The 18,212-nt window shown below is 41.9% G+C and overlaps 2 protein-coding genes across 3 annotated transcripts in view; one reads left to right on the plus strand and one right to left on the minus strand.

Moving 5' to 3' along the window:
• Positions 1-983: 983 nt before the first annotated feature.
• PRSS55 (serine protease 55) lies at positions 984-18,164 on the minus strand. Its single transcript, XM_081795600.1, has 5 exons — positions 18,029-18,164; positions 13,744-13,936; positions 12,192-12,438; positions 10,646-10,792; positions 984-1,333 (listed from the first exon to the last, which is right to left on the minus strand). Exons 1-5 carry the CDS (start codon positions 18,105-18,107, stop codon positions 1,031-1,033), a joined length of 969 nt encoding a protein of 322 aa, XP_081651726.1. The 5' UTR covers positions 18,108-18,164; the 3' UTR covers positions 984-1,030.
• PRSS51 (serine protease 51) overlaps positions 15,987-18,212 on the plus strand; it is a 58,572-nt gene continuing 56,346 nt past the window's right edge. For both annotated transcript variants that reach the window (XM_060653701.3, XM_060653698.3), the window contains exon 1: positions 15,987-16,098. The gene's annotated coding sequence lies outside the window, so the exon portion shown is untranslated. The remainder of the gene's footprint in view (positions 16,099-18,212) is intronic.

Raw genomic sequence — 18,212 nt, forward strand, 5'->3', positions numbered from 1 at the left:
CTATGTGCCTCTTTCCTCTGGCTTTGGTCTCCTTTGGATTCCCTGGGCCACACTAAAGATACAGTGGCAATTTAGGAAATTCAAAACTTTAAATGGAAGGCTGGACCTTTTCCATGATCTACAGCATGGCTGATACTTCTTTAGAAATAGATTATGAGACAAAACACCTCCTAGTTCTATTTTCCCCCACTCTAACCCTGTTCTTCCAGTGGTCCTGAAGCAGCAATTTTCTGGCCATATAATTTCTTCACAAGTTCCTGGGAGCCTGGGATTTGGTTGCCTTGGAGGCCAGCCAGCCAGAATGTCCACCATCAAAGGACATGTTCAGTACACAGTCCCCTTTTCCTGTTAATATCACCCTTATTTCTGTGTGGAGTGCCACCTGCACCCACTATCAGTGAACATAGTTCTGAATGGCTGGCCCTTTGCTGGCTCCTGGAATGGACTTGTGACTTGAGCCTCTCATCTTGGAGAGTGCCACTGTTGGCCACAGTAACTGGAATAGTGATGGACCATAGGCTTATAAGTCACAATAATTAGACCATAGACTTTTGCTGGAAGTATGATAAACAGTTTCTCTCTTTCTACTGGGGATGTTAAGTTAGTAGGATGCAAACTGGACATACTGGTTGTCATTATGGCCACCACTTGGAGGCTCTTTCTGATGGCTATAAATAAATAAATAGTCCCTGTCAACATCTGTTGAGCCCCTAGTTTCAGTCATGCCTGAAGCCAAACACCACTCTAGGTATTTTTCTCTTATGTACATCTGTAAATAACTGTTTTTGCCCTTGGATGGTTTGAGATAGATAACTCACCTGCAATGGAAAGAATCCTGACTAATGGGGGGACCCAAAGCCCACTCCCCAAACCAGTGATCCAGCCTGTCTTTCTGGTCCTACTTTCTAATATCACTCTCAATTCCTGGCCCTTAGATCTAATCTCATAGCCAGTCCCTCTGCTGGTAGCACACTTTCACACACTTTCCTTGTAAGGAACAGCATCTGCTTTATTATCAGTAGAAAATGACCTAGAATAGCATATAGGACAGAAGGGAAATCAGGAGCCAGAATCTGGGGCTGCCTGTCTCTGGAAATTCTGCAGTGTGGGACCTCAGTCGTTTCCTATTGGGAGGAGATTGAATTTCCTCAGCATTAAAGGGCCTTCCCTCTATCTCGGTCACATTCTTGATCCAGAGGTTGTAATTTTCTAACAAGGTGTATATTCCTGGAGTGTTCTTCTGTCCACAGCTCCTGCCCCAGCTGATGATGCCTACCTGGTACCAGTTCTTGTCAGATTTTGTGGTGCACACCAGAGGCCCCCCACTGTCACCCTGTGGACAGAGAACACAGTTTAATAGTGAGTACAATTCTTGACTGTTCATTTGATACAGAGCATATCTTGTGAATTGAGAGAATGCACTGGTCTCCCCTGCTCCTGGATGCCAAAGGAAATCTTGCCATTGTTGACCAATGCCCACCCCTTTCCTGGGTCCAAGGGAGCAGCATGCAGCTGTCAAGCTGGCTCTGGGAGTTGCAGGTGTAAATTATAGACAGTGGAGAGGATAACACTGAAGAGGGAGGAGGACAGAGAATTGATGAGAAAAATAATTGCATCCACAATGCAGTGAGAGGGGATGGAAGACAGAGAGAATGCTACACAGATGAAGAAGAAGAGTGAGGCCTTATCAAATCAGAAGCTCCACGAAGGGCTATAAAAGAAAGGAATGAAAATAGGATACAAGAAATATTATTAGAGTTGTGGAAATGAATTGAGTCTCCTTTGATGTACTTCCAGAGCCATGAAGGAGAATGATGTTCCTTTTTAATTCTCTGGTGTGGGTGTCTTCAGGGCACAAGTGAACTAAGCTTTTCTGAATGTGTGACCCCTCTGGTGTGGAATCCCATGGGTCCATGACTCACATGATTATATATAGAGAAAATATATACCAGGTCCCTAACATGTACCACACATATATATGGCTTCCTTTTATCCATTTTGATACATGGAAAATGAGGCTTAAGTGGGAATGAAGACTTGATCAGGGGTACAGAGTAGCCCAACCAGAGTTGGAACGAGAACTTCCTGATCCCAAAGCACACTTTCTTTCCACCTTTCTACTTGCCTTTCATGGAAGTTGCTGAGTGGCTACAATCATTCAGGAGGCTTTTCTTCAGTGGAGACATAGCTTCCTTTACCAATGTCATAAGCAGGTGACTAGAATGAATGGAATCTTATAACAAGCTCTAACAGGTGGAGGTGAAAGATTAATGTTTCCCAGGCATAATAAGTGAGGCACAGAGCTATCCCCTTGACTTTTGTTTCTCATCAACCCCACTACTCACATGAGGTAGGTATTTTGATGCCCATTTTATAATTCAAAAATTGGTCAGAATTTATCAAAAAGTGATCAATTTTTAACAAATCTTCACTGTGGAAAACTAATTGTCAGGCCTTCGGAATACAAGACCTTATGCTCTATGGAAGAGAGAAAAATGTAAACCAATGGGATAAACTGTTTGGACAGAAGTATGAACACAATATAAAAGCAGTACAAAGTGGGGAAGAAATTGATTCTGTTTATGGGAAGGTCTGTCAGGATAGACTTCAAAGCACTTAGTTTGAAGGATGAATAGGAATTTGACAAGAAGACTGTGTGTGGCAATGACTGGAGGGAAGTCAGACAGGAAGTAGAGGGACTAGTTAAGAGGACATGAAAATGATGAAGATCTGAACCATGGATGACTTTGGGGGTATAAATGATGAGGACTAGTTCCAAGGTCATAGGGTGTGGATAACAGAGATAAAGTGCAGAGGAAGATAATGAATAAATGTGTTCAAATGGAGTTTGGGTTGACTGAAGAACACATCCCCAAGCAGAGGGATATACAGAGAATTAACAAAGAGGTCAAGATTCAAGGATACCCAGTAAATGTGGGTCAAAACCAAAACTGTCCTTTCCGGTACAAAACACTACCTCTAACACTTGTTTGGTTTTTGTGGGTGTGTGTTTTTCTTTGTGCTAGTTTTGTTTCAGTCATTGGGCAAGAACCAGATCAACAGGACTTCCACTCAAATAACTCCTTCCATAAATTTTGTTTTTATAACTTTCTTCATTTATGAAGGGATGAATTTATAAAAAATGTGACTAATATGTTGCCTTGGTTATTTGCTATTTTCTTACACAACATGGAGAGAACAGTCCTTGGGCAAGCAACTCTTTTAAGCCTCAGTTTCCACATTGTTCAAATGGAGATAATACCAACCACTTCTCGTGATTGTTAGCAGATGAAAATTTAGAATCTATAGATCACTTGGCACAGGGTAAATGCTATGTAGTAAGTGCCTTGAAGTGTATTAATATTGTTATTTTACCCTTATGTATTACAAACATTGCTTGTAGATTTAGGAAATAGAGATTGTCTTCACAGACTCCTGGGACCAAGAGGGACATCTATAAATACATGTCCTTTTATGCATAAACTTAATTTCTTTCTTTCTATTGGAAAGAAAAAGCAAAGATTGCTGCTGCATCACTGTCATCTTATTAACAATAGTTAAGTGACTAAGGGGGACTTTCTTCCAAGGACTAAGTCCGATAGCTAGGGACCTGTCTGGTAAGAAACATACTGACCACAGAAACCTCTCAAGTTCACCACAGTGAGATAATTACACCATGTGATCACTCCTGTCTGTTTTGGGGTAGAACCAGATGACCTGACTTCCAGCATGGCCACATTACCACCTGGACTTCAGGCAAATCACTTTAATTCTAAATCCCTGTTTTCTCATCTGTTAAACAGAGATAGTGAGCACTGCCCAGCCCATGGTACAGGGTAATGGAAAAAATGAAATTATTGAATATGTGTAAAAGAGCTAGGAAGTTATTACACTGCTTTGGATCCATTCAGATAGTGAAGGGAATGATTGATGATTGAAATAAGCATGTTTTGTCATCTGTGAAACAGAGTCTTGATTAAATATTTCTATATATTCCTTTCCAGCTCTGAAAAGTCTGTGATTCTAAAAGTCAAAGATTCTGTGGAGTGAAATAAGACTTCTGTGAAAATGTCATGCGTGATGAGCTCAAGATAACACAGGACAGTGAAACTACTCTGTATGATACTATAATGATGGATGTGTGTCATCATATTTTTCTCCTAACTTAGAGGATGGACAGCACCATAAATGAACCTTAAAATACGAACTTTGGGTGATAATGAAGTGTCAGTGTAGTTCCATCAGTTGTAACAAATGTACCCTGGTACTGGTGGGGATGTGGGTAGTACAAGAGGTTAAGCATATTGTGGGGACAGGGGGTAAATGGGAAATCCCTATACCTCCCTCTCAATTTGGCCGTGAACCTAAAACTGCTCTAAAAAAATAAAGTAGTTAAAAACAAAAAAGCAGCTCAGGTCTAAATCCAAGTCAGTTTGGCAATCCCATGACCAGACTTCCCAACAGCCCAGCTGATTGCCAGCTCTTTATCTCCTCTCCACCTACAGACTCTTAGCCTCCTTGAGGACCTCTCTCAGACGTCCCCTCCACTAGTGCTACCTTACTGATACATAGTCCCTGGCTTCCTTGGAAAGTTCATCTATTTGACAAACATTTGTTGAGCATTTTTCACGTGCCAAGAGCTGCACTAGGCACTGAGAATTTACACACGAATAAGACAACGTTTCTGCTGGAGCCAAGACATATAAGAAAACAGTGCATTTCTTTCTTTTAGTTTTTAACTATTTTAGAGAGAGTGTGAATGGGGCAGAGGGAGAGAGAAAGAGAGACTGAGAATCTTAAGCAGGCTCCACACTCAACGTGGAGCCTGATGTGGGGCTTGATCCCACAACCCAGGGATCATGACCTGAGCCGAAATCAAGAGTGATATGCTCAACCAACTGACCCACCAAGGCACCCCTAAAAATTATTTTTTAACTGAACTCTTTATTTTTCATAGTATAATCTTTGTAAGGGTATTACAAATAGGAAAAGTGTTGGGAAGAATAAATAAAAAATTCAGTTGTTTTTAATTATAACATTTAATTAAAATTTTTTAAATGTTTATTTATTTTGAGAGAGAGAGACAGAGCCTGAGTGAGGGAGGAGCAGAGAGAGAGGGAGACACAAAATCCTAAGCAGGCTCCAGGCTCCGAGCTGTCAGCACAGAGGCCAATCCTGGGCTCAAACTCATGAACCATGAGATCATGACCTGAGCCAAAGTCAGAAGCTTAACCTATTGAGCCACCCAGGCACCTCTGCAACATTTGATTTTAATTTGTATTTTAAGTATAGCATGATCTATTGCTATTATTTTGAACAGATTTAAATATTTTCATTATAAAATTATCATTTCCCTGAGTTATGTGATGGCATGTTTTTTTAGAAATTTGCTAAATTTAAAAGTATGATTTTCCTTTTAAAGGCAATTATTTTTAAACCATAGGGGACGGTCTGCCTGGTTTATCTATTTAAGTGATGATAATATTGTAGACTTTCAGAAAAATTTCCTTGACGCATCACTGTCAGCTTATTGTTAGCAATAGAAAGCTATCTGAACAGAGAGCAAGGCTTCTCACTTCACAATTTTAAAAACAAGGCCTAAAATGATAAGAGCACACTCATTTATAACACTCTTAGGTAATAGATACTTAATTTTAGAAGCTTTCACTAAAGTATATGTTCATAGGAGAGGTATTATAGCAAAAATCCTAGACTCTAGATGGTAGATCCAGCCATTGAAGCAAAGGGTACCAAAAATGTCCTCAAAAATGACACTTGATTATTTTAAATTTTGTCATAGTTGGCTTTGGCCATTTGATTGTGGGATAATGTTGAATCAAAGAGATTGAAATAGGAGGTGGGAGTGCCCATGGGTCCTGATTCTTATATTCTTGGGTGAGCAGTGGGAGGGATTCCTGGGGTAAAAGCAAGTCTTTCATGCCTGGCACACACCTCCCTTGGTGATCTTGCTCTGTCCACTTCCCCAGACTCACCTTTTATGACTTTTGGCTTCTGAAATATTGGAAATTCCCTGAACATATGAGTTGTTTCAAGCCTTTGTGATTTTTCCCACATTCTCTCCAAATGCTCTACCTTTCCAATCTTATCTATTAAATGTTATTTCCCCTTTTCTATTGATATTGGAGTCCTTTTCCTCCTGCTTCACTATGAAATGGTTGCTGTCTGAGTCTGTGGCCTGGCTATGTTTCAAAATCTTTCTGTAACTGCTATTACTGGGAAGCTTTGTCTTCTCTTCATTATTTAATTTTGATATAGTTGTAGAATTATGTGCAGTTGTAAGAAATAATACAAAGAGATCCCATGTTTCCTCCAAAAATAACATCTTTACATGTTTCCTCCAATAATAACATCTTGCAAAAGTATAGTACATTAGCACAACCAGGATTTTGACATTGACACAGGGATCCCTCATGTTGCCCTTTTTGTGCTACATCCACTTCCCTCCAACCTGCAACCCTTTCTTAATCCGTGGCAACCACGAACCTGTTCTCAATTTCTATAATTTTGTCATTTCTACAATGTTATGTAAATGGAATCATTCAGTGTGGGACCTCTAGGGATTGGCTTGTTTCACACAGTATAAGTCTCGAGAGATCCATCCACATTGTTACATGTACCGATAGTTTCTTTTTGTCATAACTGACTGGTATTACATGGTATTGGTGTATCACAGTTTAACAGTCCACATCTTTAAAGACATTTGTTTTCCATTTTTGGCTATTATGAATGTTATAAACACTCCTGTACAGATTTTTATGCAAATATATGACTTAATTTCTCTGAACTAAGTGCCTAAGAGTGACATTTGCTGTGTTGTGTGGCAGGAGTGCATCCGGTTTTTTTTTTAAAGAAATTGCCAAACTGTTTTCCAGAGTGGTTGGATTATTTTAAATTCCCACCATCACTGTATGAGTGATCCAGTTCCTCTGCATTTTTGTCAGCATTTGAGGGTGTCACTGTTTTTTATTTTGGCCATTCTGAGAGGTATGTAGTGATATCTCATTGTAGTTTTAATTTGCATTTGCTTAGTGGCTAATGATATTAAACCTCTTTTCATGTTCTTATTTGCCACCTATATATCCTGTTTAGTGAAATGTCTGTTCATGTCTTTTGCCCATTTTCTAATTGGATTTTTTTTTCCTACTGTTTGAGAGTTTGAGAGTTCTCTATATATTCTAGGTAATTCCTTTGTTGTGTATTATCTCCCAATCTGTAGTTTTGTTTCCATCCTCTTGTAAGAGCAATCCAACCAGTCATAAGGGTTGACTAGCTTCAAGTTAACATACTCCTTACTTGCTGACCTAAGTCCCTTGATGTGTAGCAGAAATAATTTACTCTCTTTGAGATTTGCAGACCATGGATCTTGAGGAGTTAAAGGACTAGAACTTTCCCAGGCCACAGAGGCCAGCAATTCTGTTTGAAGTCTACTTGGCTTTCTGATTAGCTAATAGGTTTTTTAACATTTTTTGTTTTGTTGTTGTTGTTGTTGTTGTTGTTTTAGGTCCTGCAAATGATTGTTTTTTGTTTTTTTTTAGGTCACACAAATGATTTTACTAACCTCCCTTTGTGCATCTGTACACCTGGTCCTCTTTTGCAGAAAGAATGGAGTACTCCTGTACATCACAAAAAAAGAACCAGACCCCCTTGCACAACCTCCAAGCACTGAGATAACATCTATAGCTGGCATCATTGAGTCTGCACATGATCAAGAAACGTTGCCAGCCACTGCACTCCCTTTGCTGATTAACTACCCTCAAACCCTTCAAAAATCCCTGGGCCAGGTAGAAACCTTAGACTTGGCTTTTGGTCAAGAGTCCACCTTCCCCCTGGGTTGCTGGATAAAGCTCAAATTTCTTCCCAATCAAAAACTCGTCTCTTGAGTTATGGCCTTTCAAGTGACAGGGCAGCTGAACTTGGATTTGGTAAAACTCTTAATAGGGTCTTTCACAGAGAAAAAATATTTAATTTTGATGAGGTCCAGTTTATCAGTTTTTCCTTTTATGAATTGTTTTTGAAGTCACTCTATGTCTTAAAGATTTCCTGTGTTATATTTCTAAAAATGTTTATACTTTTACTATAAAGCTATAGTTTTAGTGCATAATACACTTTGAGTTACATTTTAATTGAACTTATTCTAGGAATTAATGGTTCTCAATTTTAAAAAGATTTTTTACTCAGACTTTTGGCTTTATTTTTCTTTATTTCTTTATTTTCCTTATCCCAGGTTTATCAATAGATTAAATCCAACTCTCTATTCTAGTGATGACAGATCCTGCCTTGAGTATTAGGTTATAACACTCTGGTTCTCATTTAAATATTCAGTTTTAACAGGGCTCTTTGAGATTGGGAGCAGAGGAAGGGAAATAGCAACTCTTTGCCATTGGATTGGAGTGGAAGCCCAGCAGACCAGCGATCACAGCCAGGGGAGGAGCAGGAGTGTCCAGTTATACCTGGGTGGCACACCTGGGTGTGGTGGAAGCTCAAGTTCCTCAGGTGGCCTCCACTGACATCAAGAGAGGAAGAGGGTGGTTTGTTACTACTAGATGATAGTTAAAGCTAAGCTCCACTTAGCTTCCTCTGTAACCACGGTGGAGGGCAGGGGAAGGGAGGAAGTCGAGGTTGTCCACTTGACCTTGGTTGATGGGGTAGAGGGGCTATCAGTTTTTTTTTTGTTGTTGTTGTTGTTGTTGGAATACAATGTTTAATATTTATTGTCAAAAATGTTTCTGCCTTGCTAGGTTGCTTGTCTCCTGGTCCAAAGAGAGGGAAGTCTTTCTTGTTTTGTTAGTTTCATCTGTGATCATTGGTATTCTGGGTTGCAGGTTTGTCTAGCATCCAGTGTGGGATATATAAGAGGCAAAAAGAAAACCCAAGGAACACACTGTTGTGTCATTCCTTAAGCATTGGGATATCTAGTCAGTCCATCTCTACTTTTCAGTCTTTATTTTTGTTTTACAATATAATGTCCAGTACTTTTAACTGTACTAAGTGGGAGAGATTGGGGTAAATGTGTCTACTCCATCTTGTCTGGAACCACAAGTTCCAATTCTTTTTGTTTGTTTGTTTTAAAATGTTTTAAATTGTCCAGAATGTGAAGAAAACACAAGGTTAATGTGACATGGATTTTGTCCCTCCTTTTGGTCCTCACAGTATTCACCACATGGGAGACTCCTAAACTCGGCATCATTGGGGCACCTGAGTGGTTCAGTCAGTTAAGCATCTGACTCCAGATTTCAGCTCCAGTCATGATCTCATTTGTGAGTTTGAGCCCTGTATTGGGCTCTGTGCTGACAGTGTGGAGCCTACTTGGGATTTTGTCTCCCTCTCTGTCTGCCCCTCCCCCATTTGCTCTCTCTATCTCTCTCAAAGTAAATAAATAATCATTTAAAAAATAAAAAATAGGGGCGCCTGGGTGGCGCAGTCGGTTAAGCGTCCGACTTCAGCCAGGTCACGATCTCGCGGTCCGTGAGTTCGAGCCCGCGTCAGGCTCTGGGCTGATGGCTCGTAGCCTGGAGCCTGTTTCCGATTCTGTGTCTCCCTCTCTCTCTGCCCCTCCCCCGTTCATGCTCTGTCTCTCTCTGTCCCAAAAATAAATAAAAAATGTTGAAAAAAAATTAAAAAAAAAAATAAATAAAAAATAAAAAATAAACTCGGCATCATTGCTGCTGGAGGCCATTCTTTCTTACCTCAGAGCCCCTTCTCCATTCTCTTCTCCCTTGATTTCTTCAACCCTATCCAAGCAACTCCCTCCTAAGGCCCTATCTCAGAGCCTACCAGGGTTAAACAATAATAGATAATTCTGTAGATAAATACTCTCCCCTTCCATGAGACAACTTTTCATTACTCCATAGAATATTTAACATCTGCATTCATAGTTTTACACCAGTGACCAGATCCATTGCCTAGCAAATTAGTAGGAGTAAGTGGGCTCATCAAGGTGATTATGAAGAAAGCATCTCCCAAGACAAAGAGAGCATCCTTAAGCTTTAAAGACAAAACCCATCATTCATCCTTAGAGCCATAAAAAACTAATTTCTGAGTTTTTCTCTATTTTTTCTAGCATCAATCAAAAATATTTTTCTTTTTACATTGTTGTGTTCATTTTATTAAAGCTAAGTCATCAGCTTTTAGTTCATTGACACCCACATGTATCATCCTAAATATTATACATTTACTCAACTTCCTTCCCAGGAGATTATGGGTTCCTTTAGGTGAGAAACTATATCTCATTTGTGGATAGATTCCCCAGGGCTTAATGTGCACAACAGTAGTTGCTAAATTAATGAAAATACAATAGTTCCTTATATGAATCTCAAATTCTGTTTTTTAAGAAGTCCAAGAAATGGAAAAATCTTGGAGTCCTATTTATGTAGTATATCTGTAGAAGAGCAGAAATATTTATGCAGTGTTGCTGCGTACTGAATCATGGGCATGCACTAATATTCCAAAGACCTGGCAAAAAGTACTCCACAGTCCATGCCCGCATTGCCCTGGCTGAGCCCTGATTCCTACACATTGTCCAGACTCTTATTGTCTATTCTCAGTGAGGAAAGGATACCCCTGCATTGGCAGTCCTGAGATGACAGGACCCTATAGGATGAGGGTGGGGTTACCTCCTAATTACCTGGCAAGCATCAAAGCTCTCATTCTCATATCCAGCACGCAGCATATTCTTGGTAAGTCTCGGAAATGCCTTTGAACATTTCTTCCAATCCACTATGATCATTGGCACTTTCATCAGATCAGTTTTCATAGAGTTTTTGTCATCCAGCCCACAGAGAAGGCACATTAGAAAACTCATTAGACAGCATCCCAGTGCTGATAATGCAACTAGATCACCCTGTGCCTCCCCGTGTCCCACCAGCCACTTGTCCACCTTCCACCACATCCTCCATTCTCCACTTCCTTCCAGTAATCCCATGCAGTTCACTCACTCTGCCACCCCAGGCTTTTCTAAACAATTCTCTATCTACTTGAATTATTCCTCTTATTCAACATCATATTCCTGCTTCTAAGCAGGCTTCCTGCTTGACTCCAACCAGCCTTACAGACTTGGCTTCTTGGAACTGGCTATTGATCATTTTTTAGCATAATCCTGCCTCTTCAGCATGTGTACCTATTGCTACTTTTTTAATATGTGAGTATGGCACTTCCCCAACACAGGGCTGCTGAAAGTGGGTTTGCACTCCCAGTGAAAACGCTTTCAAGTCCTCCAGATGAGGGGTAGGTTGGTTAAGATTCTTTATAGGGGATTTGCCAAGGCCCTCTTTGGACTGCCAGCTTTCAGGAATTTGCCTGGACGTCTATCTCATTAACCCAGACCACACAGATTTCCAAATTATTCTCCTTATTGACTAGTTTTAATCTTAAAGGTACTCATCTGCAACCTCCTCACTTCTAACTCTCCAGTAGTGCCCAGAGCCCAGAAACAGTGCTACTCTAATTGTTCTATAGTTACCAAACTCCTGAAATACTTACCATCTTCCAGACCCCAGCTGGTTGCAAAGCTCCTTATGGACCTAGAGTCTTGTTCAGGCCTGAGACTATGCTGTACTGTTCTCATACCTTCCCTTACCTATTTTCTTTGGGGATAATCCAATGAGGCTTTCATAATCCCTTTCTACCCTGGTACAGTTTCTCCTATTTTGGCCAGGTAACAATGTAACAAGTAACAACAGATTCATTTCTAAGAATGGTTGGGCAACACTCCAGGACCATCAAAAGTCTGGGCCAGGGCAGGCATCTTAAATGCCCATAGGAACCAGGTGAGAAACATCAATGTGTGAATCAAGGGAGATGTGAGTGAATAAAAAGTGTAGGGGCCCCTGGCAAACGGGAGAGTTTAAATTCAGTTAAACAAACAAACAAGGCTGCTCTGTGCTGGCTGAATATGACCACACCCAGGGTTTGGCTTGGACCTAACATCTCAGCTTGGGGCTTTGAGGAGATGCTTCCTTGGCACTAGGAAGAGCTGATATTTGGCATCTATGAACCTCAGGTATGCAGGGATTTGCTCCAATCCAAGTCCTTGTCTCCTCCCTCCTTCCTTGGCCCTCTCTCCTTTCATGCTCCTGCCCATATCTTTTGATTTACTGTCCCATCCTCAGATGCCAACGATATGGCTTTTCCCCCAGAAACTCTCAAGAAATGCTGAGCAGTCACGTACCAATGTTGGTCTGACCCCATCCTGCCACCCAGCATTTGTGCCACATGGAGGGGCTGAGCTTCCTGGGCAGGCAGATGGGCCCTTTCAAACCGCTGAAAGTGATGGGCAAGGCCAACAGCAGCAAGGCGATGTCATTGTCCATGTTGGCTCTTTGAAAGTCCTTGTGAAGAATTATGCTGGTAACCCTCTTTATTTCCAAGGATGGGCTTCTTAAGTCATTTGTTCCCAACACAACACTCAAGTCCATTGGACTGGTGGCACAGAACCAGACAGGGGGAGGTGGGAGGAGAAGAGAAGTCACAAGGTACAAAGAATTTGCTATGCCCAAACAACCTAATCCCATATGGCTCTAGGGGTCACTAGGACTTGTCCTCTTGGGGCTGTTGTTCAGAAGATGTGAGAATTTGAAAAAGGTAGAGGGAAGTGAAACAGCAAGGGTGGCAGACCACAGCCACATTGCTGCTCCAGCACAGTCCTAGAGATGTGAATGAGATACTCCTGCCTAATGCTACAGACAAAGTTCTTAGCTCTGGAGACTCCAAAGATACAGAAAAGGCCACTTGGCATAGATCAAACATGCTTCAGATAGGTAAGGTGTTATTACATTGATTTGTCTACCAGCAACTTAACAGACCCAGCACAGAATTTAATCTAGACCTACCATTGATTAAGCAGAAAGAATATTCAATAATAATTAAGGACTTCCCTCCAAGCAGAATGGCCAGCAACTTCCCAATAGCCAACCTTAAGTATATTATGGAAGCATATGCAACAAGTTTCCTTGGTTATGCCATGGTGAAACTTTCCCCTGTTTTTTATTAACTTTTAAAAGTCAATCTTCCTGTGTATCTTCAAACTTTCTTGGGGTAGTGTAGCAGATATAGCAGAAAGCATAAGCTCTGGAGCCAGAATTCAAATCCTATTTCTGTTTACTCTATGTGTATCTTCGGTGAGTCACTTAGCCTTATTGGATTTGTTTCCCTCTCTGTAAAATAGTGTTGTTCATTCTACCTGCCTCAGAGGGCTGTTGTAAGATTGAATGAGTTAAAATGGGGTTATTCATCTACCTTCTTCAGGGTTGGTGTCTGAATGAATAAGTTAATGCAGGTAGTTTCTTAGCAAGTAACAGAATCATTACACTAGATTTACAGCCAGTCTCCTGGAGTGCAGAGAAAACTCCACAAGGCGCAAGTAAATAGGGTGTCAGCCCAGGATCTCAGACTTCCAGAATTAGGAGGATTTCTTCCTAGAAGGACTTAAATGTCCTAGAAGAGGTGAATGGACCAAGCCTTTTGATTCCACCAAACCACAAATTTTCCTGAAAAGGACAGTGTGTGACCTCAGGGAAACCATAGTTATTAGTCCTAGGTGACTATGAGGAGGGCACAGCAGATGCCAGCCTCAGGTTCACTGTCTTATCTTCCATGGGTGGTAGTCACTCCTGTCTGATTCAGGACTGACCAGGTCTAGGATTTCCTTCAGAAATTGAGTCTTGTTGAGTGTGGGTGTGTCCTGGGGGTGAACATTGTCAGAAGCAATGGGCTCTTGATACTCACGATAGCTCTTCATAAAATAAGCAGTGAGCAGCAGTGACAATCCACCACTCGTTGATGATTGCGCCACCACAGAAATGTTCGTTTCTTGCCTGAATACTCACCTGCCATGGGAACTCACCCACCTCAGCCTCTTTCCCCCCTATGATTCTGGAATACTGAGTTCCTTCCTCAAAAATGGGTCTTTTACCACATTCTGGTTGAATGAAAGAGACAAAAAGGGAAAAGATGCAACATTTGGTCAGTTTCCATAGAGGCTTATAAGTAGCTATCACTATACCCATTCTAGAGATGAGGAAACTGAGGCTGGCCCTGTGAAGCATCTCTAGGAAGATGAGTAAGCCAACAGATGGTTTATTTTGTTAAACAGAGTCTGGAACTTGGGTCAGAAGTGTTGGCTCTGTCCCCTCTTACAGCATTGTGATCTCAGGCAAGTCAACTCACTGAGCTTATTTCTGCTCTAGTCCAAGAGAAATCAGAGTAAAATACTTGGCCCAGAGCCATCCCTGGAGTGGTAGGCAGAATAATGCCCTCCCCGCCACCGTTGATGTCCATGTCTTAATGGACCACACCCTGGAACTTGTGACTATGTTACCTTCCAGGGCAAAGGGGATTTGGGAGATGGAATTAAAGTTGCTAATCTGCTGAACTTAAAATAAGGTGGTTATTTATGGATAATGGTAGGGGGCCCAATGCAGTTACAAGGGTCCTTAACATGGTGGAAGGAAGCAAGAGAGAGATGTGACTGTGGAAGAAAAGCATGCAGAGATGCAACGTTGTTGGCTTTGAAGATGGAGGGTCCACATGCCAAGGAATACAGATGACCTCTAGAAGCTGAAGCAACAAAAATCTCCCCTAAAGCCTCAGATTAGGAACAAAGTCCTGGTGACAGCTTGATCTTCACCTGGTGAGAACTGTGCTGGAGTTCTATCCTACAGAACTGTAAGATGAAACATGCATGTTGTTTAAACCACTAGGTTTGTGGTGGTTTGTTTCAGCAGCCACAGGAAACATACATGCAGGAAACCAGAAAGGTGGCCCAGAAAGGGCTGGGACCTACTGCAAGCCCTGAGCTGTGGTAGGTTAGAACATTTGTGTTCCAGGCAAAGCAGCTCCATGCCCCAGCAAGCTGAGAGCAAAGGCTGTGACTGCTTGTGCAGAGAAGAGAATTCACCTCTGGAGAGAATATGTGTCCAGCTCCTTGCCCCAGGAGGAGGAGATACTCCATTTATATTTGTTGACTTGAAGTTCCACCTTGTGTTCTGGAACAAGGAATGAGTTTGACTCTAAGGAGCCTAAGCTCTCCTCTTGTCTCTTTCTCGATGCCACTTTCCCAAATTTTCACTCAATGAACATTTTGAGGATTTTGTAGTGTAGGTTGGAGTGACCTGTAGTGGTCTGTTTTGTTTTGTTTTGTTTTGTTTTGTTTTTTAAAAAAAAGCTAGAGTGAAAATTTAGCAATATGTGTCAAGAAACTTCAGCTGTCAGGAATCTATTAAGGCTCTTTGCAGAACTTTGTTTTTTAATTTTTTTTTACATTTATTTATTTTTGAGAGACAGAGTGTGAGTAGGGGAGGGGCAGAGAGAAGGAGACAAGAATCCAAAGCAGTCTCCAGGCTCTGAGCAAGCCGTCAGCACAGAGCCCAATGCAGGACTCAAACCCACAAACTGTGAGATTATGACCCGAGCCGAAGTCAGACACTCAACTGACTGAGCCACCCAGGCACCCCTCTTTGTGGAACTTTTGAATCTGTACTTCCTCTTTTATTTGCTAAACACACATAGAGTGCTTACCATATGTCACACACAGTAACACTCTACAAAGACCAATTTACTTAATTTTCATAACAATACTATGAGGTAGGTACTATTATTACCATCCTCATTTTACGGTTGAGACAGCTGAGGGACAGAGAGTTTAATTTGCCCAATGTGACACAGTTAATCATGGCCATACCCAGTTTTGAACCTAGAGAGTCTGCCTTCAGGCTTGGTTCTGTTAGCACTACTCAGTGCCATTCTTTGGAGTATTCTTCTCTCCTATGGTTGCATGGCTCACTTTGTTCAGGCCTTTGTTCAAGAATCACTTCTTTGGACAGGTCTTCCCAGCCCCTCCTGTCCTGGCCCTTCTTTATCTCCTACCCTGCATTATGTTCCTTCATTGCTTTATCATTGTGTTAAGTCAGACATTATTCATCCCTCTTTGCCTGATTATGACATCAGAACATAAGAAGCATCTAGGGAAGGAGACATGGAGGCCTTGTTGCTAGTGGAACTACAGCTGGCAGGCAGGAGACACTCATCAATGGTGAATGATCCTCTAACTCAGTGGCTGCACTGCTAGGAACTTAACCTAAGGTAAGAATCTGGAATGCAGAAGTATAAAGATGTTCACTACAGTGATCTCTATAATGGCAAGAGATTGAAGACATCCTCAAGGTCATGACTAAGTAGGGCATATCCATTCAGCCATGAAAATTATGCTTATGAAGAGCTTTAAATGATGTGAGTCATGAGACAATGTTACGGGGGAAAGTCAGGATAAAAAAATCATATACAAACTTATGGTTTCAATCATGTGAACAAGCTGGCCTTATGCATGTAGGAAGAAATGTGTCACAGTACTAAGACTGACTATGAACTTCAGGTTTGATTGAATGATGGATGACTGCTATGGGTGCCAATTGTGTGACATCTCTGAAAAGCAGAATATGGCATTTGCTAAGAGGTAGACCCTGGGCTCCCACAGCCCAAGATCCAAATGGTGACTCTGTTGTTTACTGATTGAATGATTTGTAGGCAACTTAAAAACATTGCTTATACTCCCTTTCTTCATTCCTAAAGTGGACCTACCCTATAAAACAGATACACAGGAGTCCCTGGTGGCTCAGTCAGTTAAGCATCTGACTCAGTTTCAGCTCAGGCAATGACTTCACAGTTTGTGAGTTTGAGCCCCATGTGGGGCTTTGTGCTTACAGTGTGGAGTCTTGGGATTCTTTCTCTCTCTCCCTCTTTCTGCCCCTCCCTTGCTTGTACTGTCTCTGTCTCTCTCAAAATAAATAAACTAAAAAAAAAAAAAAAAAAAAAACAACCCAGATGCACAGATTAAATGAGATAATGGGTGTTAAAGTGCCCAACACAGTGATTGGCATAGAGTAAATCCTCAAGCCACATTAGCTGTCAGAATTTCTCCTATCTTCTTGTACCAAAGTCTCCACAAGGCTGGCAGCTGGGCTCCATTCTCCATCTTTGTCCTGAGAACAACCAATATCACCAGTGTAGAATCGTGTGGACTTGTAGATTAATACCAGAGCACAAAACCCCTAAGCTGTGATGGAGACAGTGGTGAAATGGGTGAGAATCAGCTGCAACTGAACACACTGGCAGAAGGGTGCATTCTGTTGATTCTCTCCCAACACCATGCACCATCCCCCAATCATATTTCAGTCAACCCCAGGCTAGAACGAGGGAGGCCAGGTGAATAGGCTGTGTTCATTTCATGGGGTAGTGTGCAGAGAGGGAAATGTAAGCCTTGGAGTCAGATGGGTGCAAATCCCAGCTCTTTCACTTCCCCACTGTGTGACTTGGGACAAATCTTCAACCTTTGTAAGGCTCAGAGTTCCTAGCACATGCATGGGGATGAGAGTGGAGACCCCACTGTGGGGGTGTGTAAATTAAACATGGAGAATTATGTGACCCATAAAGGCAGCTAAGTAACCCTTCCTTCCAACCTCAGCCACCCTTGGAGAGAAAACCCATGAGGGAGCTGCCTACTGATAACAGAAGACCCTGGCCTCCTGCCCGCCTGCCCTCCTGCACACATGTGAGTGTGCCTAGCTATGCTTCTGCTCTGCATCTGCAGTTCATGGGAGCTCTGTAATACTCCCAACCCCCACACTCTTCTTCCTCTGATTTAGAGGTCTGATGTTCAGCTCATTCTGGGCATTTGCTTCTAGGTACTCCATTACTCATTCAGGGATAAATTCTAGGATTTCAAAACTGAAACTTAAGGTCAGACAGGTTGAACTTGGGGCTGAGGAAGAGAAGAGAAGAAAGGGAAGTATTTTCAGGAAGGGTTTGTGGGAAAACCTGAAGGAACTGCTGTTGTGCTCTTTTGGGCCAACCTCTTAGTGGCCAATTAGCTAATCAATGAACTCGCTAACCAGATCTGTACCTCAGCCCTTAATGCTCACCATTGACTGGATGAAAGTGATGTGAGCAGGGCCATTGTCATGCCCAGCCCCACCTGGGAGAGCTACTCTGACCACTGGGAGAGGGGTCCACATACCGAGATGTACGCCCTTGGCTTGGGACATGAGCAGCAGAATTGATAACAGAAGCATGGCCCTTGACTTTGATGTTGGCATAGGAGGTGATGGAGGCCAGGGCTGAGGGAAATGATGCTGACAGATCCTCCCTTATTATAGCCAGTCCCTGGCTGGTGATGTCACAATGGGCTGTGAGTTTGAGAA

This window comes from Panthera onca, chromosome B1 (assembly GCF_046562875.1).
Source record: "Panthera onca isolate mPanOnc1 chromosome B1, mPanOnc1 haplotype 2, whole genome shotgun sequence".
In the NCBI taxonomy this organism is placed as follows: Eukaryota; Metazoa; Chordata; class Mammalia; order Carnivora; family Felidae; genus Panthera; species Panthera onca.